This window comes from Rana temporaria, chromosome 11, assembly GCF_905171775.1.
Source record: "Rana temporaria chromosome 11, aRanTem1.1, whole genome shotgun sequence".
Lineage (NCBI taxonomy): Eukaryota > Metazoa > Chordata > Amphibia > Anura > Ranidae > Rana > Rana temporaria.
In genome coordinates this window covers 126,695,686-126,720,865 of record NC_053499.1, presented here as the reverse complement: position 1 = coordinate 126,720,865, position 25,180 = coordinate 126,695,686, and the positions used below count along the sequence as shown (strand labels likewise).

The window sequence follows — 25,180 nt, the reverse complement described above, 5'->3', positions numbered from 1 at the left end:
TCCACCAAATGTGGAGCAATGATCCCAGAGTGGTGCTGCATCTCCAACACATAGGGGAAACAGTTGGATAAAAAAAACATGGCGACGTTCAGGAGTACGATACCATCTATAATATAACTTGTAGCTATTTTCCTGAGCCGAAATGTTAACAGATCCCTTATGAATATGTGTAAAAATATTACCCCAGTCTGAGTCTAGAAGCTGAAAATTGAAGTTCATCTTCCCAACCCTTATAGATTTTGTTGGAGCTCTGCAACATGTTACTGAAAAGAAGTGCATACACCGATGAGATTAGGTGTCTTTGAGGGGTTGTGGCAGTACACAACGTTTCAAACGGGGTTAGGTCCCTGCACCATTGTGTGATGGGTCTGTTGCTTTGTAGAAAATGTCGTATTTGCAAAAATTTGAAAAAAGGAATGTCATCATTCGGATACAGGGATGATAAGATGTCATAAGATATGATGGATTTATTTTGGAAAAAGTTATGTGCTCTTAGTGTTTGTTTCGGGTCCAGCGGATTCGTCTCAGTGCCAATAAGCCCGGGTGGAAGGAGACATGGAGAGTGAGTTATTAGACTTTTTAAAGCATAGGAGTGTAGGTCCTACCAGTGGATGTGATGGGTAATCTTTAGGAATAGATTTGGAGGATATCCATGGCACGTGGGAGAGGGGAATTTGTGTAGAAAGATCTTCAATGGCAATCCAGTCTTTGGTATGAGTGTGTAAGTGCCAGTCAGTGATTCTGGTGATATGGCAGGCCGCATGGTATTTTCGGATATCTGGGAGACCGAGTTCCCCTTTTAATTTGGGAAGAATCATTCTGTCCCAACCTATTCTAGGTGGTTTGGAAGCCCAAATAAAGTCCCTACAGAGTCTCTTATATGTTGTGAAAAAGGATGGTGGGAGTTTGATTGGAATAGCTTGCATAATATATAAGAAGCGTGGCAGAATATTCATTTTTAGAATAGCAATTCGGCCAAACCAAGAAAATTTACCTAAGGACCATTTTTTCCATAGAGGTCAGTCAGATTAGAGGGGATCTGGATACCCAAATATGTAAGGGAATGGGGTTCCCAACTGAAAGGGAAATTAGCCTTGCATTGCTTCACTAAAGTGGGTGGAAGAGAGATATTGAGGGCTTTAGATTTAGTGAAATAAATTTGTGAATTAGACAACTTACGAAACAAGGTGAAATCGCAGAGTAGGTTGGGAATAGTGATCAAGGGTTTGGAAAGAAAAAGCAGGATGTCGTCTGCGTATGCAGCAATCTTGAATTGTCTACCTCGGATAGTAATGCCAGATATGTTGGGGTTGTCCCTGAGTTTTCGTAGTAGGGGTTCTAATGTATAAGTATAAAAATAAGCGGAGATAAAGGGCAGCCCTGACGTGTGCCATTCGATATGTGGAAGGTGTCCGACAGGTGACCATTGACTCTGATTCTGGCTGTGGGGAAAGAATATAGATTGAGAACCAATTGTAGAAAGTGTGTAGGAAGTCCCAGTGCCTGTAAAGTTGCAGTCATGTAGTCCCAGGCACCCGGTCAAACGCCTTCTCAGCATCAAGGGATAAAAAGAAACCGTTAGTGGATGAAGTAGAGAGCCAATGGTGAATGTTTATAGCTTTTAGTGTGTTATCCCTAGCCTCTCGACCGGGGACAAAACTAACTTGATCAAGAGGAATTAATTTGGGTATGAGAGGAAGCAGGCGATTTGCAAGGATCTTGGCGTATAATTTCAGGTCCACATTAAGAAGGAAGATAGGTCTATAGTTAGACACTATCGTTTCATCTTTGCCTGGTTTAGGTATAAGGGTGATATGGGCTTCCAGTAGATCTTTAAGGGTATGTGGAGAAGATGATAAATTATTAAATGCAGAAATAAAATGTGGGTTGAGAATATCTTGAAATGATTTATAGTAACTGACGGTCAAGCCATCGGGGCCTGGGCTCTTCCCTGATTTGAGTTGTTTCAAAGCATTCACGGTTTCTACTGCATTAATAGGGAGTTCCAATTTTTCCGAGTCTTCCTGGGAAATATTGGAAGGACAGTATTGTTGTAAGAATTCATTAATAATATCCCGTCGTTCCGGAGAGTGGCCCATTTCGTGTGTGGGGGATAAGTTGTATACATTTTTGAAATAGTGGACAAATTAATTTGTAATGTCCTCTGGAGAAGAGAACGACTTGCAAGTGGGATCCCGAATTGTGTGGACGGTATTGGCCGCTCTTCTAAGGTGTAGGGCTCTAGCTAGGTATTTGACTGACTTATTGCCGAATTCATAAAACAGTTTTTGTGTAAGGGTATATTTGCGTCTTATAGTTTTGCCCAGTATTTCGTATAATAAAATATTTACAAAAATGTGAGAGAGAGAGAGATCCCAGGGAAGCTACCACTGGCTATTCGTAACTTAGTTCTGGGTCGCTGTGAAGCAGATGGTGGTACCTGGCTCCTAATTTGCAACCTTCAGCCAGTTAATTGGTGGGGGCCCAGTCTTTAAGGTGGGGCACATCTGTACATTCCATTTTAAACCTCTGAGCTTTTGATCAGGCTGATAGCCAGTGTCTCAACAATTCCTGCTACCAAACTCTATTGAGTCCAAATATTCCCAATTCATTCAGTTTTAAAGCCCCATTGAATGTTGGAGTGTTGGTGTCATTTGGGGTGCTGAAGTTCAACAATGCAGAGAAGCCATAGCACAGACAAGGCCTCTGTAGTGATAACATTGCTATTCCTTGTTGCTATAGTGATGCGGCTAGAAGAGGCAAGATTTCCGTAGTACTGACCCTGCTACTCTCTGTTGCTACATGTCCCACAAAGGTTAAGCCCCTGTAGTGGTCCCACCATTGCTGCCTGTTGCTATAGTGAACCCCCTACAAAAGGCCAGGCCTTTGTACTAATGACACTATTGTTATGGTGACTATCTAGAAGAGGCAAGGTCTCTGTAGTGATGACAATACTTCTCCCTGTTGCTATGGCGACATGTCAGGTCTCTGTAGAAGTCCCACTGTTGCCATGGTGACCCCTCTAGAAAAGGCCAGCCCTCTTCAGTAATGACAATGCTACTCCCTGTTGGGAGACAGGTATGTAGTATGGTGACAGGTATAGAAAAGATCAGGGCTCTGAGATGATGACACTGCAACTGCCTGTTCCTATGGTGACCCCCAACTAAAAGAGGCAAGGACTAGTGCTAATTCCCTGTAGTGGACACTGCCACTGTTACATATTTAAAGGAGGCCAGGCCTAATTTTCTCAATGAATGCAAAGCATTCTCTGATTGTGATCGCACTAGGTGCAGATTGCAATGTTGTCAGACTCCTCTCTGCCTTTTCCAATTAAAGAATGCTTTACATCTATTGAGAAAAGTGCTTTCTGAATGGTGTCTGTGCCAAGCAAGTGGCCTTCTGAGTTCACAATAGGGCAGCCACTCGGCAATAGACCAGAAGCTATCGGCAATCACTGTAGTAGTAGGCAGTGCCTAATACTGTATTTTCTATGTTCTGCAGGGATCCCACGGGTACAGAATGTCTATGCAGAAGTAACCATACTTGGAATTCATATTTAACATTCAATATTAATGTAATCAAAAAAATAATTATTATATTTTTAAATCTGCATTTTTCATTAAAATAATATCTGTATGCGTAGACTTTAACATAGTCTGCCTCAGTCACCCTCCATACAGGTGTACAGAAGGATTAGCTATATTTACCTTTCACAGGTTTCTGATACTTTAGCAGATGTATTTTTGTACGCTACAAATAACAGCTTGATGGTAAAAGATACACGTGCTTTTAATTTTAAAATAGACATTTAAAGGATGTGTGTCGTGGAAGCAGTATGTCGGCTGACCTTGCTGAATTCCTTCTCAAAATGCCAATTACCTGCAATGCTGATCCTTTAGCTTTACTCGTTTTTTTTTTTTTTTTTTCTTTAGCCCCTAACCCAAACAAGTATACAAATTAGATAAGAACTCCTGATGTGTGTACTAGTCTTGGCTTAATGCACAGACAGCATTGAATCCATAGCAGCCAGACAACTGGTATTTTCTAAAAGCAGCCTTTGCGGCTCACTGTACAAGGGCGGACAGGCAGGTAAGTAGCTTTAATGCTGAGGAGACAAAGCGTGTCTCTTTTGCATTAAAAATCCTGCCTGTCCGACAGTTTTAATTCCTTAGCCTACAGTTACACTTTATTCACTTAACCTCCCTGGCGGTATGATTATGTCAGATTTTTGATGCTGAAAGCGGTACATTGTTTTGCATTGAAATTTGGCATTTTATATTGTAGGCTCTTAGGAATAACTTTTTTTTTATTTTTTTTAATAAATTCCTTTTTTTATTTACACATTTTCTCTTATGGTACACACTGTGCTTTCAATCATATACAAAAATATACATTAAAAAACATTTATTTGCATTTCCATAAAACATTATTTTTATTATCAACCGTGGAGCCTTTTGTGTATTATTTCAATATTTTCTTTTTCCTTCTTCCCATTTATTTTTGTATGCCAATGATGGACAATTACTGTTATTAATTCAACAATAGCTATGCAATTACTTACAATACCAAAGGAATGCAATTTTTTTTTTTTTGGGGGGGGGGGGGGGCAAAAACTAGTCCCTTTTGGCAAAACTGTCTTGCAAAAATGATTTTGTTTTTTTATGCAAGCTACAGACAAAAGATATAACAGAGTAAAAAACTAAGCTCTATTTCTTGTTTGTCCAATAATTGTTTAAATGCCAGTGTAATTAACAAAATGCACAGTTTATCATATAACGTATGATTTTTTTTTAATCACACAAAATTTCTGTTTCTGGCACAAAGCATGGCAAAGTTGAATTTACAAATAAAATAAAATAAAAATTTGCACACATTGATTGATTTAGAAAGCTTGTTGAATTTGCAATGCCTAAAAATAGTAATAACATTTATTGAAAGGAAAATTTAAGGCATTTTTTTTTTGTGTACTATTTTTAAATGTGGCACTACAAAAATAAAAGAAAAAAATACATGGGATTGGTAAATAAATTAACAAAAATAATCAAAACAATACTTATAGGGAGAAGGGTAGGAATAAGTCTAAGCAAGGATATTGAAGGATTAATATGGAGTTAATTAGTATTGTTACAACATATTTATTAATGATGCCTGAAAAAAATGTACAGTGGGGATCGAAAGTTTGGGCACCCCAGGTAAAAATTTGTATTAATGTGCATAATGAAGCCAAGGAAAGATCTCCAAAAGGCATCAAATTACAGATTAGACATTCTTATAATATGTCAAAAAAAGTTATATTTTATTTCCATCATTTACACTTTCAAAATTACAGATAACAAAAAAAATGGTGTCTGCAAAAGTTTGGGCACCCTGCAGAGTTAATATCTTGTACTGCCCCCTTTGGCAAGTATTACAGCTTGTAAATGCTTTTTGTAGCCAGCCAAGAGTCTTTCAATTCTTGTTTGAGGTATCTTTGCCCATTCTTCCTTACAAAAGTCTTCCAGTTCTTTGAGATTTCTGGGCTGTCTGTCACGCACTGCTCTTTTAAGGTCTATCCATAGATTTTCAATTACGTTGAGGTCAGGAGATTGTGAAGGCCATGGCAAAACCTTCAGTTTACGCCTCTTGATGTAATCCCCCGTGGAATTTGAGGTGTGTTTAGGATCATTATCCATTTGTAGAAGCCATCCTCTCTTTAACTTCAGCTTTCACAGATGGCATCAAGTTACCATCCAAAATTTGCTGAAATTTTATTGAATCCATTTTTCCTTCTACTCGTGAAATGTTCCCTGTGCCACTGGCTGCAATACAACCCCAAAGCATGATTGATCCACCCCCATGCTTAACAGTTGGACAGAAGTTCTTTTCATTAAATTCTGTGCCCTTTCTTCTCCAAACGTACCTTTGCTCATTCCGTCCAAAAAGTTATATTTTAACCTCATCGGTCCACAGAACTTGTTTCCAAAATGCATCAGGCTTGTCTATATGTTCATTTGCAAAGTTCAAACGCTGATTTTTGTGGTGAGGACGTAGAAGAGGTTTTCTTCTGATGACTCTTCCATGAAGACCATATTTGTACAAGTATCTCTTTATAGTGGAATAGTGTACCACAACTCCAGTGTCTGCCAGATCTTTCTGGAGGGATCGTGCAGTCAAACGTGGGTTTTGAATTGCTTTTCTCACAATCCTGTGAGCTGTTCTGTCTGATATTTTTCTTGGTCTTCCAGATCTTGCTTTAACTTCCACTGTTCCTGATGACTGCCATTTCTTAATTACATTCCGAACAGAGGATATTGACATCTGAAAACGCTTTGCTATCTTCTTATAGCTTTCTCCAGCTTTGTGAGCGTCAAACTATTTTCAGTTTGTTTTCTAGACAACTGCTTAGAAGAACCCATGGTGCTGATTGTTGGGGCAAGGTCAGATGAGTCTGGGCATTTAAAACCTTTGAGATTGACATGACCTGGTCTTCCCAGACGATGATTGAGAACAATCCATGACACTGGCAGGTCTCAGCTTTGCAAAGGGGGCAGTGCATGCTATAAATTCTGCAGGGTGCCCAAACTTTTGCAGACGCCATTTTTTTGTTTTCTGTAATTTTGAAAGTGTAAATGATGGAAATAAAATCTAACTTTTTTTGACATATTATAAGAATGTCTAATCTGTATTTTGATGCCTTTTGGAGATTTTTCCATCTTTCCTTGGCTTCGTTATGCACATTAATACAAATTTTTACCTGGGGTGCCCAATCTTTTGTATACAAAGTGCTGGCTGTCCACATATTTTTTTAATAATTTCTACAAGTACAGGTTTTCGTTAAAATTATTTATTAAAAGGAGTATTCTACTTAAATTGTACACTTTAGTTTTTTCTACTGGGGTTGAATGGCTCAACTATGACCCCTCATATTGAGAGATTTTGTAATTTTTTGGCTCTCCACCTGCCATGGTCATTCTGTAGGATTGGCTTTTTGTATGTCTTTGAGCTAAAGAAGAAGAAGAAGAAGAAGAAGAAGAAGAAGAAGCGAAAAACTGGTGGCATTGGGTGCCAGAGACAGGAACACCTGGAAGAATCTCTTGCCCCAGTCTCCCCAAGAAAAGCCACGAGAGACATCAATTCTTCACTTGCCCTCCCTCTTGAATCCAATCAATAATGAAATTCCATTTTTTTTTTTAGGTGGACTGACTCTTTAAGTCTTCCAAAAAGAGTAGTCCTAGCGTTGTCAAATATAAATTTGAAATAAAAGTACATTTCACAGCTATACCCTCTATAATGAAAGCCCCCTTTTCTGCATCTCCACTTTTAAAAAATGCAGACCATATTAGTAAGGATAAAGGGATTTAATTTCGGCTCTATAAAGGAATTAGGGATGCCTAATTGCTGCTGTCACCTCGATTAACGTCTATGTGTGTGTGTGTAGGTGTGTACAACCAGTTAAAGTGCGCCTTCACTCATTAGCTCTGCTCAAAGGAATTCCAAAATAATTGGCTTGTGCGATCTTTAAAAATTGGCCAATGACTTGTAAAATTCCAGCCGGCAGGAAAGTGTGTGAAATCCGTCCGGGCCTTTGATAGCATTTCACAAAGGGTTTAATGCGCAGATATTTGGCTGATTATTTGTTGAAATGTGAGCAGGCTTTAGCTGCCAGTGAACTCTTATGAAAGATGTTGTTCCTTAGAACCACCCCTAATATCAAAGCTTTTCTGTTTAACCACTTTGTGATTTGAGGATCAGTATTAGCAATGACCTTAGTTAAACACTATTCACGTATTGGTCCTACACTGTCTATCATGGCTAAATGTAAATAGACCCTGTCACCAAAAAAGATGGGACAAAGGCACCCTGTAAAAGAGCAACTTAAGCCTCGTACACATGATCAGTCTATCTGATGAGAACGGTCTGAAGGACCGTTGTCATCGGTTAACCGATAAAGCTGACTGATGGTCTGTGGCGCCCACACACCATCGGTTAAATAACCGATCGTGTCAGAACGCGGTGACGTAAAACACAACGACGTGCTGAAAAAAATGAAGTTCAATGCTTCCAAGCATGCGTCGACTTGATTCTGAGCATGCGTGGATTTTTTAACCGATGGTTGTGCCTACTAACGATCGGTTTTGACCTATCGGTTAGGAATCCATCGGTTAAATTTAAAGCAAGTTGGCTTTTTTTTTAACCGATGGTTAAATAACCTATGGGGCCCGCACACGATCGGTTTTGACCGATGAAAACGGTCCATCAGACCGTTGTCCTCTGGTTAACCTATCATGTGTATGAGGCCTTACAGTCAGGTCCATAAATATTGGGACATCGACACAATTCTAATTTCTTTGGCTCTGTACACCACCACTGCAGACTTTCAGTTTTAATTTGAGGGTATTTACATCCAATGGTGTAGGAATTACAACAGTTTGTATATGTGCCTCCCACTGTTTAAGTCCCTGGCCCTTTCCATAAAATGCATAGATGTGAACATGACCCATATTAAAGTGGAGTTCCACCCAAAAATTGAACTTTCACTTTTTGGAATCCTCCCCCCTCCAATGTCACATTTGGCACCTTTCAGGGGGGGAGGGGGGGGATCGGATACCTGTGTAATACAGGTATTTGCTCCCACTTTCGGGCATAGATCACCTCTGTGATTGAGGTGACCTACGCCACTTCTGGTGCCTACTCTGTCCTCTCCTGCTGTCTTCTGGGAAACACACAGGTCCCAGAAGACAGCAGGAACCAGTGGGATCGCGCAGCGTGACTCGCACATGCGCAGCAGGGAACCAGGAAGTGAAGCCGCACGGTTTCACTTCCTGATTGCCTTACCGAGGATGGCGGCGGCAGCAGCCTAGAGATGACTGACAGATCGGCTTCGGCTGCCGACATTGCGGGCACCCTGGACAGGTAGGTGTCCATATATTAAAAGTCAGCAGCTGCAGTATTTATAGCTGCTGGCTTATAGTTATTTTTGTTGGCGGACCTCCGCTTTAAACCATGTTAAATGGACTGTAGTGCGTTTCTGCAAAACTGAAAATGCACTATAAAATGCAGACCTTAGTTGCCCTCTTCTGAAGCATAGCAATCCAAATTCTGGGCTGCTTTAGTGGGCAATGTTCAATACTTCCTAGTAGTGCGGATTGTTAGCCCCACTACATCCATGTGTTCCCACTGGCCTCTTACGATGGTCTGTCTTCAAGGAACATGCGAGAAAAAGCAGGGTCAGTGATTATCACTACCAGGAAAGCAATGAACAGTTTTAGGACTCCGCAGTGGTAGCCAAATGTTTCTGTTTTTGATTCCATCCAAAAAAAAATGTTTTGGACAGGGGTTAGAACATGAGTCAAGTTTTTATTTTCTGTGCAGGGGAGATTTTTTTTTTTCTTTTTTTTTTTCTTTTTTAAAGTGTATTTTGTGCGTGTACTCGAGAGAGGAGCCGGACTGCAGGAGTTGGGAGTAGGCAGGCCTCCCCCAGAGGCAATCTGCCACCTTTCTCCATGCCCCGGGTGGCAATGGCAGGTGTGTAAGGGGGTCATCCCACACAGCCCGCCCTACCTGCTCCGCTTTGAAGCCCAACGGGGCAGAGGGACTCCCTATAAGGGAGTGAGAGGATTAGCCCACTCAACCAGCCCCATTAGTCCTTCGCCTCTCTTTAGAGACCGCATGGTCAAAGTGTGTGTGTTAACCCAATTTAGAGTGCGTGTGTAGGTGTGGTGGTTTTTGTGGGAGGGGGTGGGCGTACTAAGCGCAGGCTTACCTCGCATAGCACACCCACCGGGAGCCGGGCTGAGACCACCAAACTCAATTCACATGAAGCCGAGACCGGGATCCGAACCCCTAGCTGCAGAGGTGAATGGCTTGTCAGCGCAGTGCCAATCACGTTGAGCCACCGCAGCTCCCGCAGGGGAGATTTTTACCCTACTGGTAAGTGTTACAGAAACAAAGTACAGCGAAATCCAAGTTTAAAGTGTTTCGAATCCCAAGAACATTTTATGTATTGCAATTTGCAGTTCTTATGTCGCGTACACACGACCGTTTTTCGGGATGTAAAAAAACAAAATTTTTAATGGTCTAGAAAAATTGACGTTTTTTTCAACCCGATTATTGTTAAACCGGCCTTGCCTACACACGATCGTGAAAAAAAAAATGCTCTAGCAAAGCGCTGTAACGTACGACGGCACTATAAAGCGGATGGCACCACCCTTGGGGCTGATTTTGTGTTAGTAAAAGACGATTCACGCTTTTCAGTCTGTTACAGCGTGATAAATGGGCTATCTCCATTACGAACACTAGTTTTACCAGAACGAGCGTCTCATAACTTGCTTCTGAGCATGCGTGTTTTTTCACGTCGTTAAAGCCCGCACACAACCATTTTTTACGACGTTAAAAACGACAACGTAAAAAATTAGAGCAGGTTCTAAATTTTTAATGGCCTTTTTTTACGTCATGAAAAATGCTCTGGAGCCTACACACGATCATTTTTTAATGACATAAAAAAAAAATACGTAATTTTTTACAACCTGAAAAACTGTCGTATGTACGGGGCATCAGATGTGGTGGTTGCATTTTCTTTCTTTTTTTTCACAATTTTGGCCCCTTTTTTTTTTTACCTGGTGATTTTGGCCATTAACACTTTTCCTATCCTAGGGGGACAATATTCACTCACTAGATTCCGTTTTTACAGAAGCAAGATTGTCTGCTAATCTCCATTATATAGGAGAGAGGCATTCTGTAATTCCTACAGGTAACCTGGAGACCCGGTAAGACTGCTTGAAATACATGCTTTCAAGATTTCTGTGAGGATCAACAGTTATATTTGCACTTACTGACCAACTATAACAAAATGCTGATAGTAGTGTATATAAAGAAAACCAGTACTGGATTCAGATAGCTTTACGCTGGCGTATCAGTAGATACGCCGTCGTAACTCTGAATCTGCGCCGTCCTAAATTTAAGCGTATTCTGGAAACCAGATACGCTTAAATTAGGCTAAGATACGAGCGGCGTAAGTCTCCTACGCCGTCGTATCTTAGGGTGCAATATTTACGCTGGCCGCTAGGTGGCGCTTCCGTTGAGTTCGGCGTAGAATATGCAAATGACTAGATACGCCGATTCAGAAACGTACGTGCGCCAAGCGCATTTTTTTTACGTCGTTTACGTATGCCTTTTTCCAGTGTAAAGTTAGTCGAACAAATAGCTGGACTAGTCAATGTTAAGTATGGCCGTCGTTCCCGCGTCGAAATTTGAAAATTTTACGTCGTTTGCGTAAGTCGTCCGTGAATGGGTCTGGACGTGATTTACGTTCACGTTGAAACCAATACGTCCTTGCAGCGTACTTTGGAGCAATGCACACTGGGATATGTACACGGACGGCACATGTGCCGTTCGTAAAAAACGTCAATCACGTCGGGTAACCAATCATTAACATAAAACACGCCCCCCTCATCCTTATTTGAATTAGGCGCGCTTACACCAGCCCCATTTACGCTACGCCGCTGTAACTTAGGAGGCAAGTGCTTTGTGAATACAGCACTTGCCTCTCTGACTTACGGCGGCGTAGCGTAAATACGATACGCCGCCTCAAAGACACATCTACCTGAATCTAGCTATATGAATGAACTTGTGTGCATATGTCTAAGGATACTACTAGTAGGGGTTTACAGCAGGTCAGTGGCTGGTGAGGCACTGGCTAGTATCAGAGCCAGATACACACAGGTTACATATACTGCAAACATAGAGCAAGAGCAATAATTCTAGCACTAGACTCCTCTGTAACTCTAAACATGTACTGTAACCTCTATAAAAAAAAAAAAAAAAAAAAAATGTAAGCGTTGTCTATGGAGATTCTTAAGTACTGAAGTTTGGTGCCATTCACAAGTGTGCGTAATTTTGAAGCGTGACACATTTCGTATATATTTACTCTGTGTAACATCATCTTTCATATTATACAAAAAAAAATGTTTTAGACAGCTGTACTTACTCCGTACAACTTATAACATCCAAGTGAAAAATATAACACCAACATGTATATTGTTATAACAATGTGTTATAAAGAAAAATGTATTTAAAACCAGAATCACCGAGTTGGAAAAAGAATCACCCTTCAAACAATTGCTTGTAAACTCATCCAGGTGTAGCTAATCGCCTTCTCAATGGCACACAAAGCCACTTGACTTTTAACTGTGGTCATTTTAATTAGCTCAGCATGAAAATAGCTTTACTGGAGCATTTCAGTCTCTAATGAATGCAACTGAAGCAAACAATCAACTATGGGCTTCAAGGCACCGACAAAAGATCTGTATAGAAAAGAACCACCCCCCTTTAAAATATTCACATTGTGTTGCTTTGCAGCCTGAAATGATGACACAGTTTTTGTTTATCCGGCTGTATGTATTTGGTGCAACTTGCAACATCCAAGAGAAAGATATACCACCAACATAAACGTTGGAAAAAAGATAACCCCCTTGTGTCAGTATTTTGTTATACCACCTTGCTTTAGTCTGTTGGGATTTGTCTCTACTAACTTTGCACTATTTACCCACTCTTCTTTGCTAACCATTTGTGGACTGCAGTCTTCAAGTCATTTCACAGATTTTCAATGGGGTTTAAATCTGGGCTCTGACTAGGTCTATGCAAGGATATTCACCTTTTTCTTTTTCAACCGCTGTGGTCATTTTTACTGTCTACAACTTTATCCCAGAGATCTTTTGTCAGTGCCTTGCCACCCATAGTGGATTGTTTGCTTCAGTTGCACTATCAGGGACTGAATTGCTCCAGGAAAGCTCTTTTCATGCTGAGCTAATCAAAATGACCACAGGTGATCACAGTCAAATAGCTTTGTGTGCCATTGAGAAGGTTTCTGTTTTTTCAGTGTTATATTTTTCACTTTGATGTTATAATTTGCACTGAGTAAATACAGCTGGATAAAACAAAAACGGTGTCTGTCTCGATTTGAAGCTGCAAAGCAACAAAATGTGTTTTTTTTGTTGTACTCACTGTATACTAGCTTGTTTTGGTTGTTTTTTGTTGTCATTTGATGTATTTTGGGTTTTGGATGTACTTGTTGGCATTGTCTTAGTTATTTGTTCTGTATATTCTTAGATTTATTCATTAGATGTATTCATTCAGTCCTGAACTGTTGCCCTGATGACTGCCATCAAGTTGGTCTAACAGTTTTACTAGTGGAATGAGTATGCGGCTCAGGTATTCTGACTGTACTCTGCGTTTTGTAATCTTTAGGCTGCTTGTTCCTGGTCAGCGACTCTGAAAGTATTGGAGACAGGGGACTAGTATTTTTTTTTATAAGAAGATCAATTCTTATAGCTCCTGCAATATTTTGAGTACTTGGAGTCAAGGTAGAGGGGAAATCTCCCAATAGATGTTCGAGTGACATTTGTCAAGGGTGGGAATTTCCCCTTACTAAGGCTGGGTTCACACATGTGTGACCACTGGTTTGTGTCTGGGGTCCGGTGCATTCCTGCACACCAGTTCAGGTGTGATTCAGGTCTGAATTTTAGCCTGAATTCGCACCTGAACGGGACCCATAGACGCACCAGACCCAAGCCACCCCGAACATGTGTGAACCGGCTCCATTGAGAGACGGTCACCCTTGCCTGTCGTGCAAATTGGATGCGGAAAGAGCCACATCCATTTTGCGTATGCGTGAACCCAGCCTGAAGGTGTAATTTCCTCCTGTTTTTGGTTGAGTTTCAGGCATGGGACTCAAGGAAATTTTGGCCAATAAAAACAGAGAATCTAACCCTTTTGTATACAAATGAGAAAAAAAAGAACTGTATTAAAGGGGTTGTAAACCTTTTTTTTGTAATGCATTTTATTATTAGCGCCATCCACTGTCTCTGGTCCCCATTGGATAAATTGATAGCGGCGCAGCGTAGGGCCAAGTCCTGCTGTGTAGGTCAGAGGACGCAGCAGCAGGATTTGGAAACGCGCCCACACAAGTGTCCTCTTGGAATGCAGGGGAGGAGGATCGGGGCCACTCTGTGCAAAACTCTTGGAGGCAGGTATAACATTTAAATTAAAAGGAGATTGAAGATTTGCAGTCCAGGGACCTCGCCTGTGGAATGCGTTACCAACCACCATCCGACTGGAGTCGGACCACTTGGCCTTCAGGAGAAAGATTAAAACCCATCTCTTCTGAGGTCAAGGGGTTCCTTACCCATGCAATGGATACAGCGCCCAGAGGCGATTCAGTTCGCATGTGTTGCGCGTTACAAGTCTCTCTCTCTCTAAAAAAAAAAAAAAAACCCACATAAGAAACACCTTTACAATCCCTTTTAAAGTACAACTAAGGGCAAAACTTTTTTTCTTTAATTTTGGATAGAGTGAAGAGGGATTATAACACTTATCAGTTAATGCTCCCTGTGTCCCGGTTAAGGAGATTTTCACTCTCTCCATTTATCGTTATCGTGAAAGAAAAACCCAAATTTGGGGTTTTCCCCAGAAAATTACGATGGGAAATATTTCAATGGGGACACAGGGGTTATAACTTTCCCTTACTCCATAATAAAAAATAAAAAAAATCTACTAAGCCTTATTTGCTTTTTAGGCCTTATTCACAAGTGTCTTTAAAGCGGAGTTCCACCCTAAAATGGAACTTCTGCTTTTTCGGGCTCCCCCCTGGTGTCGCATTTGGCACCTTATATGGGGGGGGGGGGGGAGATACCTGTGTAATCCAGGTATTAGCTCCCACTTCCAGGCAGATAGCCGTAGCATGCGTAGATATCTATGCCACGTCTGGCACCTCCGCCGTCTTCGGGCAGACACACAGGTCCTAGGAGAGAGCAGGGACCAGTGAGCATGTGCAGTAGGGAACCAGGCTGCGAAGACGCAAGGCTTCACTTCCTGATTCCCTTACCAAAGATGGCGGTGCCTCAACCCGAGAGCCAGATCAGCTTCTGGTGAGGACATCACAGGCACCCTGGACAGGTAAGTGTCCATATTTTAAAAGTCAGTAGCTGCTGCTTTAAGCAGCTGGATCCATTTTTGTTGTTTGTTTTATGTAGTTGCATTAGGGATATACTGTAGCTTGCATTCAGCGAAGGACACTTACACTTGGGTTGTGTTTTTAAGCAACTGGAGCCAGGTGTTAAGTGCAGGCAGCCTATTCATGTCTATGGAAACATAGTGCCTGCACAGACACAGCCGATTATCTCAATTTAAGTCATGTGGGCGAGTGGTCTCAGATGCACACTGTCTGCCCCCTTCTTTATTTCGATAAGCAAAATGGATAGTAGTAAGAGGTTTATCCACAATTGAACCTGCAGCAATGTGAACACTTTTTTTCTCAGTGAAAGGTTCAGTCCTGTCATATTGTACAAACAAGTACTTCCAATGTTGAGAAACATTGGGTAAAGGAAGCCTGCAACATCACTGAGCTTGTGAATAGGTTCAGAATCAGACCTAATTTGACCAACTAAGTCCAACAGCTTTATACGGCATCATAATTCCACGTTGTATGCACCATTTTGTCTAACTTTGACTAGGGCCAAACACAATGCAAGAACATTTGGTTAAGATCTTGTGAGTGCCAGGCACAGCGAGTGTCTCCTAGTCTGGGAAGCATCCAGCAGGACAGGTCATGTGTCAGGTCAACTGACCTCAACCTTAAAAGGGATTGTATCCACTTCACCGTACAGCAGGGGCGGTTCCCACAACCAGTGCATCAAGAGAAGCATTTTCACACAGTATTTATGGAAAAGGAGATTATAGGTGAGGGCGGCACTTTACGGAATTTGGCTCCTGCCACAGCCAGGAATGTGAAGCTAGCCTCTAACCACCAATTCAAATTTTACAGCAGTTTTAATAAAGTTGGTACTTTACCTTCAGTCACACTTTGTAGGGATTACATTTCATACTTCGTCATCATTTATTCATTAATTTAGGTTTGGTATTAAGAATATTAGACAATGTGGTTCATTTACTAAAACTGGAGAGTGAAAAATCTAGTGCAGCTGGGCATGGTAGCCAACCTGGAAGCTGACTGGTTTCTATGCAGAGCTGCACCAGATTTTGCAATCTCCAGTCTTAGTAAATCAGCCTCAATGCTTCCCTTCCCTTAAAATTAAACAATTACTTGTTAAAGTAGTATTAAACCACATTCAAAAAAAAATAAAAAATCAGGTCCCAGGCAATTTAAGTTATAATGTGCTATTATGCATCGCATACAAAAGAGTTGCTGGGAAAACCTGAGAGGGGAAAAACAAAACTTAAAAAACAGCGGGGGGTGGGCAAATGGATGGGGGTCCCCCCCCATCCATACCAGACCCTTATCAGAGCATGCCTCCCTAGCAGTTTAGCAAGTGCACCCCCCAAAATCTTACCAGGCCACATGCCCTCAACATGCTTTGCCACCCCCCACCTTGTTGATGAGAGCCTCTTCCCCCAACAACCCCGGCCTGGTGGTTGACTTATCAGAATCTGGAAGCACCCTTTAACAAGGGTGCCCTCGATGTGAATCAGTATGGCAGATCTGCTGCTAAATTACTGCACGCCCTGGTCAATGTCGTGACAAGGCCACACAGTGATGTCACCAGGTGGCCTGCCCCTTGGTTAATCAAGTGGTGGGATACAAGCGGAATCTGCATTGAAGGGGAAACCCCTCTTTAGACTTTTAGGGAAACATTTTTTTTCTCTGGCTCCACCCACACCTTTGATAGTCGGACAGTGCGATGTGTACCAAAAATTCCTGCCTTTGACCTCTTGCAGGGTCTGGTACATATGGTCATGTAGAGACAAAGAGGCATGCTCTGCTTTAATATCTAGGGTCTCGTAAATCACCCCCAATAAAGGTGCCCACCTCCTCGAGCGAGAGTCTGTATCAAGGTGATCTTGTCCATTGGCTTTGGATGATGCCGTTTCACTTGGCTTCAAGGAGCAGGAGAATTTATTTATATAGGTTATGGTAGCAACAAGAAATATACAGCTAGATTAACCACTTCAGCCCCGGAAGATTTTACCCCCTTCCTGACCAGATCACTTTTTACAATTTGTCACTGTGTCCCTTTAACTGACAATTGCACTGCCGTGTGACGTTGTACTGTAACCAAAGTTGAAGTCCCTTTTTCCCCCACAAATAGTCTTTTTTGGTGGTATTTGATCAGTTCTTTAGGGTTTTTTTTGCGCTAAAAACAACCAAAAAAATATAAATTGCCATTTTGAAAAAAAAAAAAAACCCTTTCTGCTATAATAAATATCCCCCCCCCCCAAAAAAAATATATAAACAACATTTTCTGCCTCAGTTTAGGCAGATATGTATTCTACATCTTTTAGAAAAAAACCACAATAAGTGTATATTGATTGGTTTGCGCAAAAGTTAAAGCATCTACAATATAGGAGATAGATGGCATTTTTATTAATAATGGTGGTGATGTGCGATTTTTAATCAGGACTGCGGCAGGCAGATCGGACACTTGACATTTTGGGACCATTGTCATTCATACAGCGATCAGATAGAAAATAGCCACTGGTTAGTGTATAAATGTCACTGGCAGGGAAAGGGTTAAACAGCAAGGGGGTTAAGCGTGTTCTAACTGTAGGGGGGATGGGCTACCACTGACATGACAGATCGAGGTTCCCAATGACAGGGAACAGAAGATCGGTCATGTTACTAGATAGAACAAAGTTACCCATTCTGCCTCTTCTCGGGCCGCTGGCGGACATAGAGTCCATGGAACCGCTATCCTGCTTTTGCAGACTGACATATAGGTATGTCAGTTTGCACAGGAGTGCCATTCTGCCAACATATATCGGCAGGAGTCAGACGGCAAGTGGTTAAGAAAAATTATATATATCTCCATCTATATCTCAGAAGCTAGCCATTACCATTTACTACCACATGAAAGCCCAAGGTGTCCTGAAAAAAACCCAAGGTATAATCCAGCTGGATGCACAAAGTAGTTGTGATGATTCGTACGGTTTTACCAACACATGTCAAAGTTGTAATATTGTGCTTAGGCATTAACAGCTTGCTGAAAGCTCCACAAAAAGTTTGAAGTGCACACTGCTCTGAAGCCAGGTGAACAAGGCTCTAATGTAGCTACAATGGGCACCTGTACATGCCAAAACTTGCATAGAAATAAAGGTTTCTGTACACATAGAAAAAACAAAGTTCATTCCTTTGACTTCAGTTAAATTAAAGCTGTACAGGTGAACCACCATATCCATAATTGGCATCTACACCACATATACAATATTAGCATGGGGCAATGTGATGTGCTTTATTAAAAGATGCTTATTTATTGAAAACAATATCCACCTACATAGATGGGATGATCAAAAATTACAAAAACAGAAAATATTAAAAAAAAAAGTCACTGTTTTAGGGCTCAATACCCCATTAAAAGATCCGTGCCTTGATTTATTTGTGCTGGGCACAAGTCTTCCTAAAATATTGCATTTTTCCCAAAATGTCCCTTTTTGGTAGAGAAAAACCCCTTTAATGGGGTTTGTTTGACATAATAAATATAAAAAAGGAGCAGTTTCTATAAAGGTCCAGTTTGGTCATTAGGACAGCAACCTGAAAGTATCAGTCAAAGTTCTGTCTTTGGGGGTGGCAGACTTTACACAGTTTCTGCGAGGCTGTTGATACAAGTCCAGTGCGCCACGTGGTGAATCAGACAGATGGCGTCTTTGGGTGGTGGTACTGCTGGATGATCTGAGGTCGCTTCACTCGAGGTTTTCGTCTCTTTGGCTTGCTCTTGGCTTTGTTGATTTGCACCACAAAGAAAGCCAGGACTACCATAGCGCCAAGAAATGCAAAGACGGGAATAGTCTGTCCCACGTCCTGGTTATAGCGTCCAGGCATTATGCCTACAAGTGAAGGAAAAATATTTTAGTTTTATTAAAACAGCATTCAAGATTTTTTCAAATCCAATTTTTTTTTCTTTAGAAAGGTCCCAAAAGCAATAAAATAATAAAAAAACAAACAAACACACATCAATCAGTAGATCAGTTCCATATTTTTTTTTTTTTTAATAAAAGGTTTTATTCATCCAAACAAAACAGTTGGCACTTTAAAACAAAAGGGCTCAAGTTACAAAGGTGTTACAGCTGTTTTCACAACATGCACAGAACAATTTGCATACTTCGATTAATGGAACAGTAAGAAGAATCAGTAAAACAAACACGTGTCAATGTCCAACAGGTATGAATAATATATGTAAAATCTGACTATTCTTACTGCTAGTAGCAAGGTATACAGCAAGAAGCAGTAAATGTAGCTTTGTAACATTACTACTAAACAGTTCTAGTTCCAGATTTGTAACCCAGAAGACTGAAAACAGGGTGTCGGGAAGCACCATTATGCATCGTACACACGGCCAGACTTTGAGAAAAAAAAAAAAAAAAAAAAAAAAGGACAGGCTTCCCCCAGAAAGTCCGGCCATGTGTAGCCTTTTTTTGGTCGGAAGTCTGATGGACCTTAGATAGAGAACATGTATGTTCTTTCTTTCCGTCGGACTCACAGTGGACTTTGCATGGTCAAAAGTCTGACCGTGTGTACAAGGCATTACAGTGCTCTGTACACATAGTGTGCTGATGCAGAACTTGGTTCTGATGTCAGATCTCCTCTTTCCATTACAGAGAAACACCTACTGCTGGGAGAAGATCTCAAAGTTTCCGTGTGTGACATGAACAGCCTAAAGACATTATGGAAGAAAAAAAAAAGTATGTGTCTATAAAGCATAACACACACAGAAGCGTCAGTCCAAGAAGGAGTGGGGGCATGGAGCCTAGAATTCGGCTTTCAGTTACTAAACCCTAAGGGTGGGCAATAGAGAAACAGCCTCAAACCGGCCCAACAAAGCAGAACTAGGACTGTCAAAGCTCAAGAGCCTTCTGAAGGACCAATGCCCAAACCTAGACCTGATGGAACAAAGTTCCCTACTTAGTAGGAGAACCAGTCAATGACCAAAGGGGTGGAGGATGATGATAGAGAACCAACCTCAAAGCGCAAGGCCAAGAATAGACTGGTCACTGCCAACGCAACGAGTGTTAACTGAACACAGGAGGAACACCAAAAACGAAATCAAGCAAAAACCGAATGACGAAAACCCCCAAAAACCAGATGAAAAGCAAAAATTTCCATGGATAGAAGAAATTACCTAACCACCTGATGTGGTTAGCAAGAAATGGAGTTAAAACAAAAAAAACACACACTTCAAAAATGTGTTCGGGGAGGGGTGGGGGGAGTAGGATGAGTACCGCTTTCACTTTTGAAGAAAGTTCCACTTTGAAAAGGGGGATCAGTGCGTGCAAGGCTGAAGCTCACTGTATAATCCAACGCAGGAACCAGACTGTCTTCTGACAAGGAAAGGACTTCCAAATCCCTCTTGGTGGAAAAGAAAGCAGTACCTGGAGATGATAAATCCTCCAAAGACAGACATCATCTCTCTCCTCCACCACCTGGATACAGGGATGAAAATTCTTACCAGCCACTTGGGAGGCTAGGTTGAGTGGGTACATCAGGGACTTCCTGGTCTATCTATAGTGATAAACATGCTAGACTGCTAAGGATTTTAATTTGTAATAGTGGACAGAAAGACGGAGATAGTTCAAAGAAAGGTAGAGAGAAGTCCAATAGAAGGGTCTCCCAACACCTGACATTGTCGCAGGTAGAGGAGAAGAGCAACTTCCTGTTTGAAGAGGGCCCTGAAGGAACACGTCCTGCAGTTTTATAATGCTAAAAACGGATGTTGAGTCAGGAGTATGCTCTAGCCTTCTGTGGTGCCCCCAGTAATGGAATCAAGTGTAAATTTGAAAAGAGAAAATATCCCCTAAAGGCCAGGGGTGTCTGATGCTCTTTAGACTGGGCATCAGTGTCCCAGCACCTTAGCCAGAGTGCTCTGCAGTGTGATTGATAGAGAAACCACAAGGATGTCAATGTATGAACCTGTTCTATTCCTCTAGCCATCTACAGAGATCATTTCATGACAGCTGTGAGAGCCCACAAAGCACCAGCTATCGTTTATTTCACATGCTGAAACCAAAAGACTTTGTCGGGCTGGACCTTGTAGTGCGCTTTACTGGTCTGTTTTTATATACATGCATGATTAGGGGTCTACCACAGAAGTGGAGAAAATGTTTTGATGTAAACACAGGTCAATACAGGAAAGAGTGATTGAAAGGTGCTTCCAATTCGCATAGGAGGAATACATTTAGTCGGTGTAATAGAAAAGTCTTTGCAGCTATAGTAGGAGGAACTCAAACTCAGAGCTGATGAGGGTCAGACACCCAAAAGGTGACCAAGTCACTATAGGTGGGCATTCAGAATGAGGTCAGAGTTCCCCATCATGCTTGCAAAACAGGAGTGGCAGTGGGATGGTACATCCTTAATGTTGAATGGTAGAAGAGTGTAAAGCAAGTGGCACTTCACCCAGACGATGACATCAGCTAACCCTTACCATGGTAAAACATTACAAACTCCCAGTACTTAAGGCTGATGGGCCTTACCCAACAAAGTCTTGAGAGATAGATCATGCACTGTGGCAATGCCATGGCTCTGGAGCCTGTGGCTAACTTTTGCCAGTACATGCCGGTCTTTAAAGTGCAAAAAAATGCAACAAAGCCCAGTGTCGAAGTAGGGCTGCAACTAACAATTATTTTTTATAATCGATTAGTTGGCCGATTGTTTCGAATAATCGATTAATAACCTTAAAAAAGGCGTGGTGTATATTTAGTTAATATGTAAAGTAAAAAAAAAAAAAAAAAAAAGGCAATTTATTCTTAAAATGTCTCTATGAAGTGGTAAATATAAATGACTATATGGTTAGGGAGCAAAATCTCTAATCCACTCTAAAAATAATAGACAGAAGAGATATACTGGATATACCATTTGAGGGTGAATCTGGTAAATATCAGATTTTTTTTATTTAAAAGAAAAGTTAGACCGTTTTGCACATTTTCAAACAGAACTGCAATATATTATATACTGGCCATACAACAAAAATGTATTTTAAGAACGTTTGTTCGATTTTCTAATCGTTAGTGGGGTCAAAGCAACGTTCTTTTTTCAACCACAGTGACAGGAAAATTTAGAAATAGGAAACGTCTTGGCAAAATGAATTTTTAGACAGCGTATGTGGGATTTCGTTCAGAAATTACATTAAAAGGGGTTGTAAAGGATTTTTTTTCATAATAAGCATCCTCTACCTGCAGACATTCCTCTTTTCACTTCCGCATTGTTTATTTTTGCTCAGAAGTTGCTCTATTTCTTCGATGTTCTGTTCACTTCCTGCTTGTCTGATTTTACTTACCACCGTGATGGGAGGCTTTACTGCGGTGGTCAGTAACGTGCTCACCCCCTCCTGGAAACTACATCTGTGCGGAAGGACGCTCTCTACGTGTTAGAGACTTCAAGGAGGTGTGAATTACTGGGCGTGCCGCAATGCATACTGGGAAATGTAGTTCTTACATGAACGAGCGCCGCAAACCAGGAAGTGAATGAGAGAACAGAAACTAGAACGCCGGAGGTGATATAGATGAAGGAATTTAATAGGTATTTACTCGTTTTTTTAACAGAATCATTACACTATTCTGTCTACCTTGCAGACGACATTAATTTTAGGCAAAACATTTTTTTCCTTTAATTTTAAAACTGAATGTTAAAAAAAAGTGAAAATTTCAAACATTTTTTCAGTCAGCAAATGTACAAAGATTTTTCGTATTAATAATATTAACAGTAGCGATTTGCTCTTTTAGTACTATAGGGCTAATTTTAGTATTTTTAACCCCATTATGTTACTGGCCGATTAAGGGATTATGAAAATAGTAATAGATTATGAAATTAATTGATTAGATATCGGATTAGTTGTTTCGGCTCGAGTCCGAAGGTCACATTCCACACTTCTATTTAAGCAGAGTACAGGTATGGCACTCTGAGGCTAGGCTTAAGAAAAGGCTGATCTGAACGAACTGGAACAGCAACATTATAAGAAAACTTGATTGAGGACAAAAAATAAAAAATATCACAAAGTAGTTAGATTTTTCACAGCAGAAAAGAGGCTCATCCTACTAGCAGAAAACTAAGGCATATTGAAAAGGATATCCTAGGTTGGCCTACCGTTGTGTTTGCCAATGTCTAATCCTCATGTAGATGGCAGTAAACACTGACAATATTAGAATTCATGTGTCCCTCAATAGATGGAACAACATTTATTTGGAAATCAACTCGGCATATTTAAGATCAGTAAAGAGCAAAGTGCCATATTCTGCATGGACCAAACCGGGATCATCTTCCACAGGTTATGACTTCATTTATTTCCATTCCTGATTTTTGAACTGCCTTGTAAAAAAATGCTATACATGTCTGACAAGGTTAATATATATTTTTCACACAGATGGGTAGAAGGCAAGCGATCATGACACTGTCATAAAGGCATCTGTCAGCTGTTCCATTCTACAGCAATAAAGCCAGTCTAGCCAGCCTAAGAATAAAGCTGTTCTTCTGAAGATGAACACTTCTATACATGGCATGTGTGAATTTTCTAGTCTTCTATTTCAGCCCTTTCATAGCTTTGTTAACATTTTGTGAACCTGCTTTAACCTCTTCTATACGCTTCAAAAACATTTGCTGGTAGACAAGGGGTTAAAGTGTGTCTATAGTCAAAATATAAAAGCTTATATATAAACATTTTTACATTGTGTTTCAACCATTTCTCGCTTACTCCTACTAATCTGAATAATCTTGAAGTTTGAAAATGTACTTTTTTGAAGAATCACACATATTAAATGTCCTTTAACTCCGACACATTCACGGTTCTTTTACACATCTGAACTACAGAAGTGTTGAGAGGAGGAGTTTCATGAGGCTGTATCAGTTCACAAATCATTGTTTGCAGGCAGCTAGGAAATATGGGATTGGTAGTCCTTAACCACTTAAAGCGGAAGTAAACCCATCGATGTAACACTTAAAAAAACTGTTAACATTCCCGGCATGCCAACTGCACATTGGTTGTGCTCTCAACCAAACTATCCAATGGCTGGTGTCATAACTGATCACATGTGCAGCTCCATGGCAGTTGAAGATTGAACAAAGGTCAAGATGGCAGCTTCCTTGGCCGAAAAAGATAGGAGTGTTTACAACCGCTTTAAGGATATAAGTCGGCTTCACGCCGATATAAGTCAGCAGAAGGGCACAAGCACGTACATGTACGTCGCCTTTAAGAGCCCAGCCGTTGGTCGCAAGCGCGCTGGTCCTGTGCTCCGTGACCGAGCCCGCGGGACCTGATCACCGCCTGTGTCCCAAGATCAGGTCACAGAGCTGAGAGAGGCAAGTGTAAACAAACCTTTCTCCGTTCTTCCTAGTGCGACTGCCACTGATCGTCTGTTCCCTGTCATAGGAAACGACGATCAGTGACGTCACACGCAAAGCCACGCCCCCACACAGTAGTAAACACTCCCTAGAAAACACTTAACCCCCTTCACTGCCAGTGTAATTTTCACAGTAATCCGTGCATTTTAATAGCACTTTTCGCTGTAAAAATTACAATGGCCCCAAAATAGTGTCAAAAGTGTCTGCCATAACGTCGAAGTCACGAAAAAAAGTCACTGATCGCCGCCATTAGTTGTAAAAAAATGTTTTTTTATAAAAATGCCATTAAAACTATCCCCTATTTTGTAAACGCTATAACTTTTGCACAAACCATTAAAACGCTTATTGCGATTTTTATTTTTTTTATCAAAAATATGTAGAAGAATACGTATCGACCTAAACTGAGGGGGGGGGGGGGGACATTTTTTATATATTTTTGGGGGATATTATAGCTTTTTTTTTTTTTTATTGTCGCTCTATTTTTTAAATAAAAACCGCAGAGGTGATCAAATACCACCAAAAGAAAGCTCCATTTGTGGGGAGAAAAGGACCTCAATTTTGTTTGAGAGCCACGTTGCACGACCACGCAATTGTCAGTTAAAGCGACGCAGTGCCGAATTGCAAAAAGAGGCCTGGTCCTTTAGCTGCATATTGGTCCGGGGCTTAAGTGGTTAAAAAAAAAAAAAATGAGTAAAGGAGAAGCTGCAAACCGTGCAGAGAATCCAGAAATTTGTGGAAAGAAATGGCCAACAGAGGGGCAGTACTCACAACACGAAAGGGGATTTTTCAAGTAAACTTATACTGGTTTGTCAAAAATAACTAAACATCTTTTGTATTGATAATAATAATAATAATAATACAGAAATA

At 40.9% G+C, this 25,180-nt stretch overlaps 1 protein-coding gene across 1 annotated transcript in view; it reads right to left on the bottom strand.

Annotated features, from left to right (window-relative positions):
* Positions 1 to 18,167: 18,167 nt before the first annotated feature.
* MBTPS1 (membrane bound transcription factor peptidase, site 1) overlaps positions 18,168 to 25,180 on the bottom strand; it is a 53,617-nt gene continuing 46,604 nt past the window's right edge. The window contains exon 23 of the mRNA XM_040329096.1: positions 18,168 to 18,813. Within this exon, the coding sequence (XP_040185030.1) occupies positions 18,617 to 18,813 (197 nt within the window). The 3' untranslated portion in view covers positions 18,168 to 18,616. The remainder of the gene's footprint in view (positions 18,814 to 25,180) is intronic.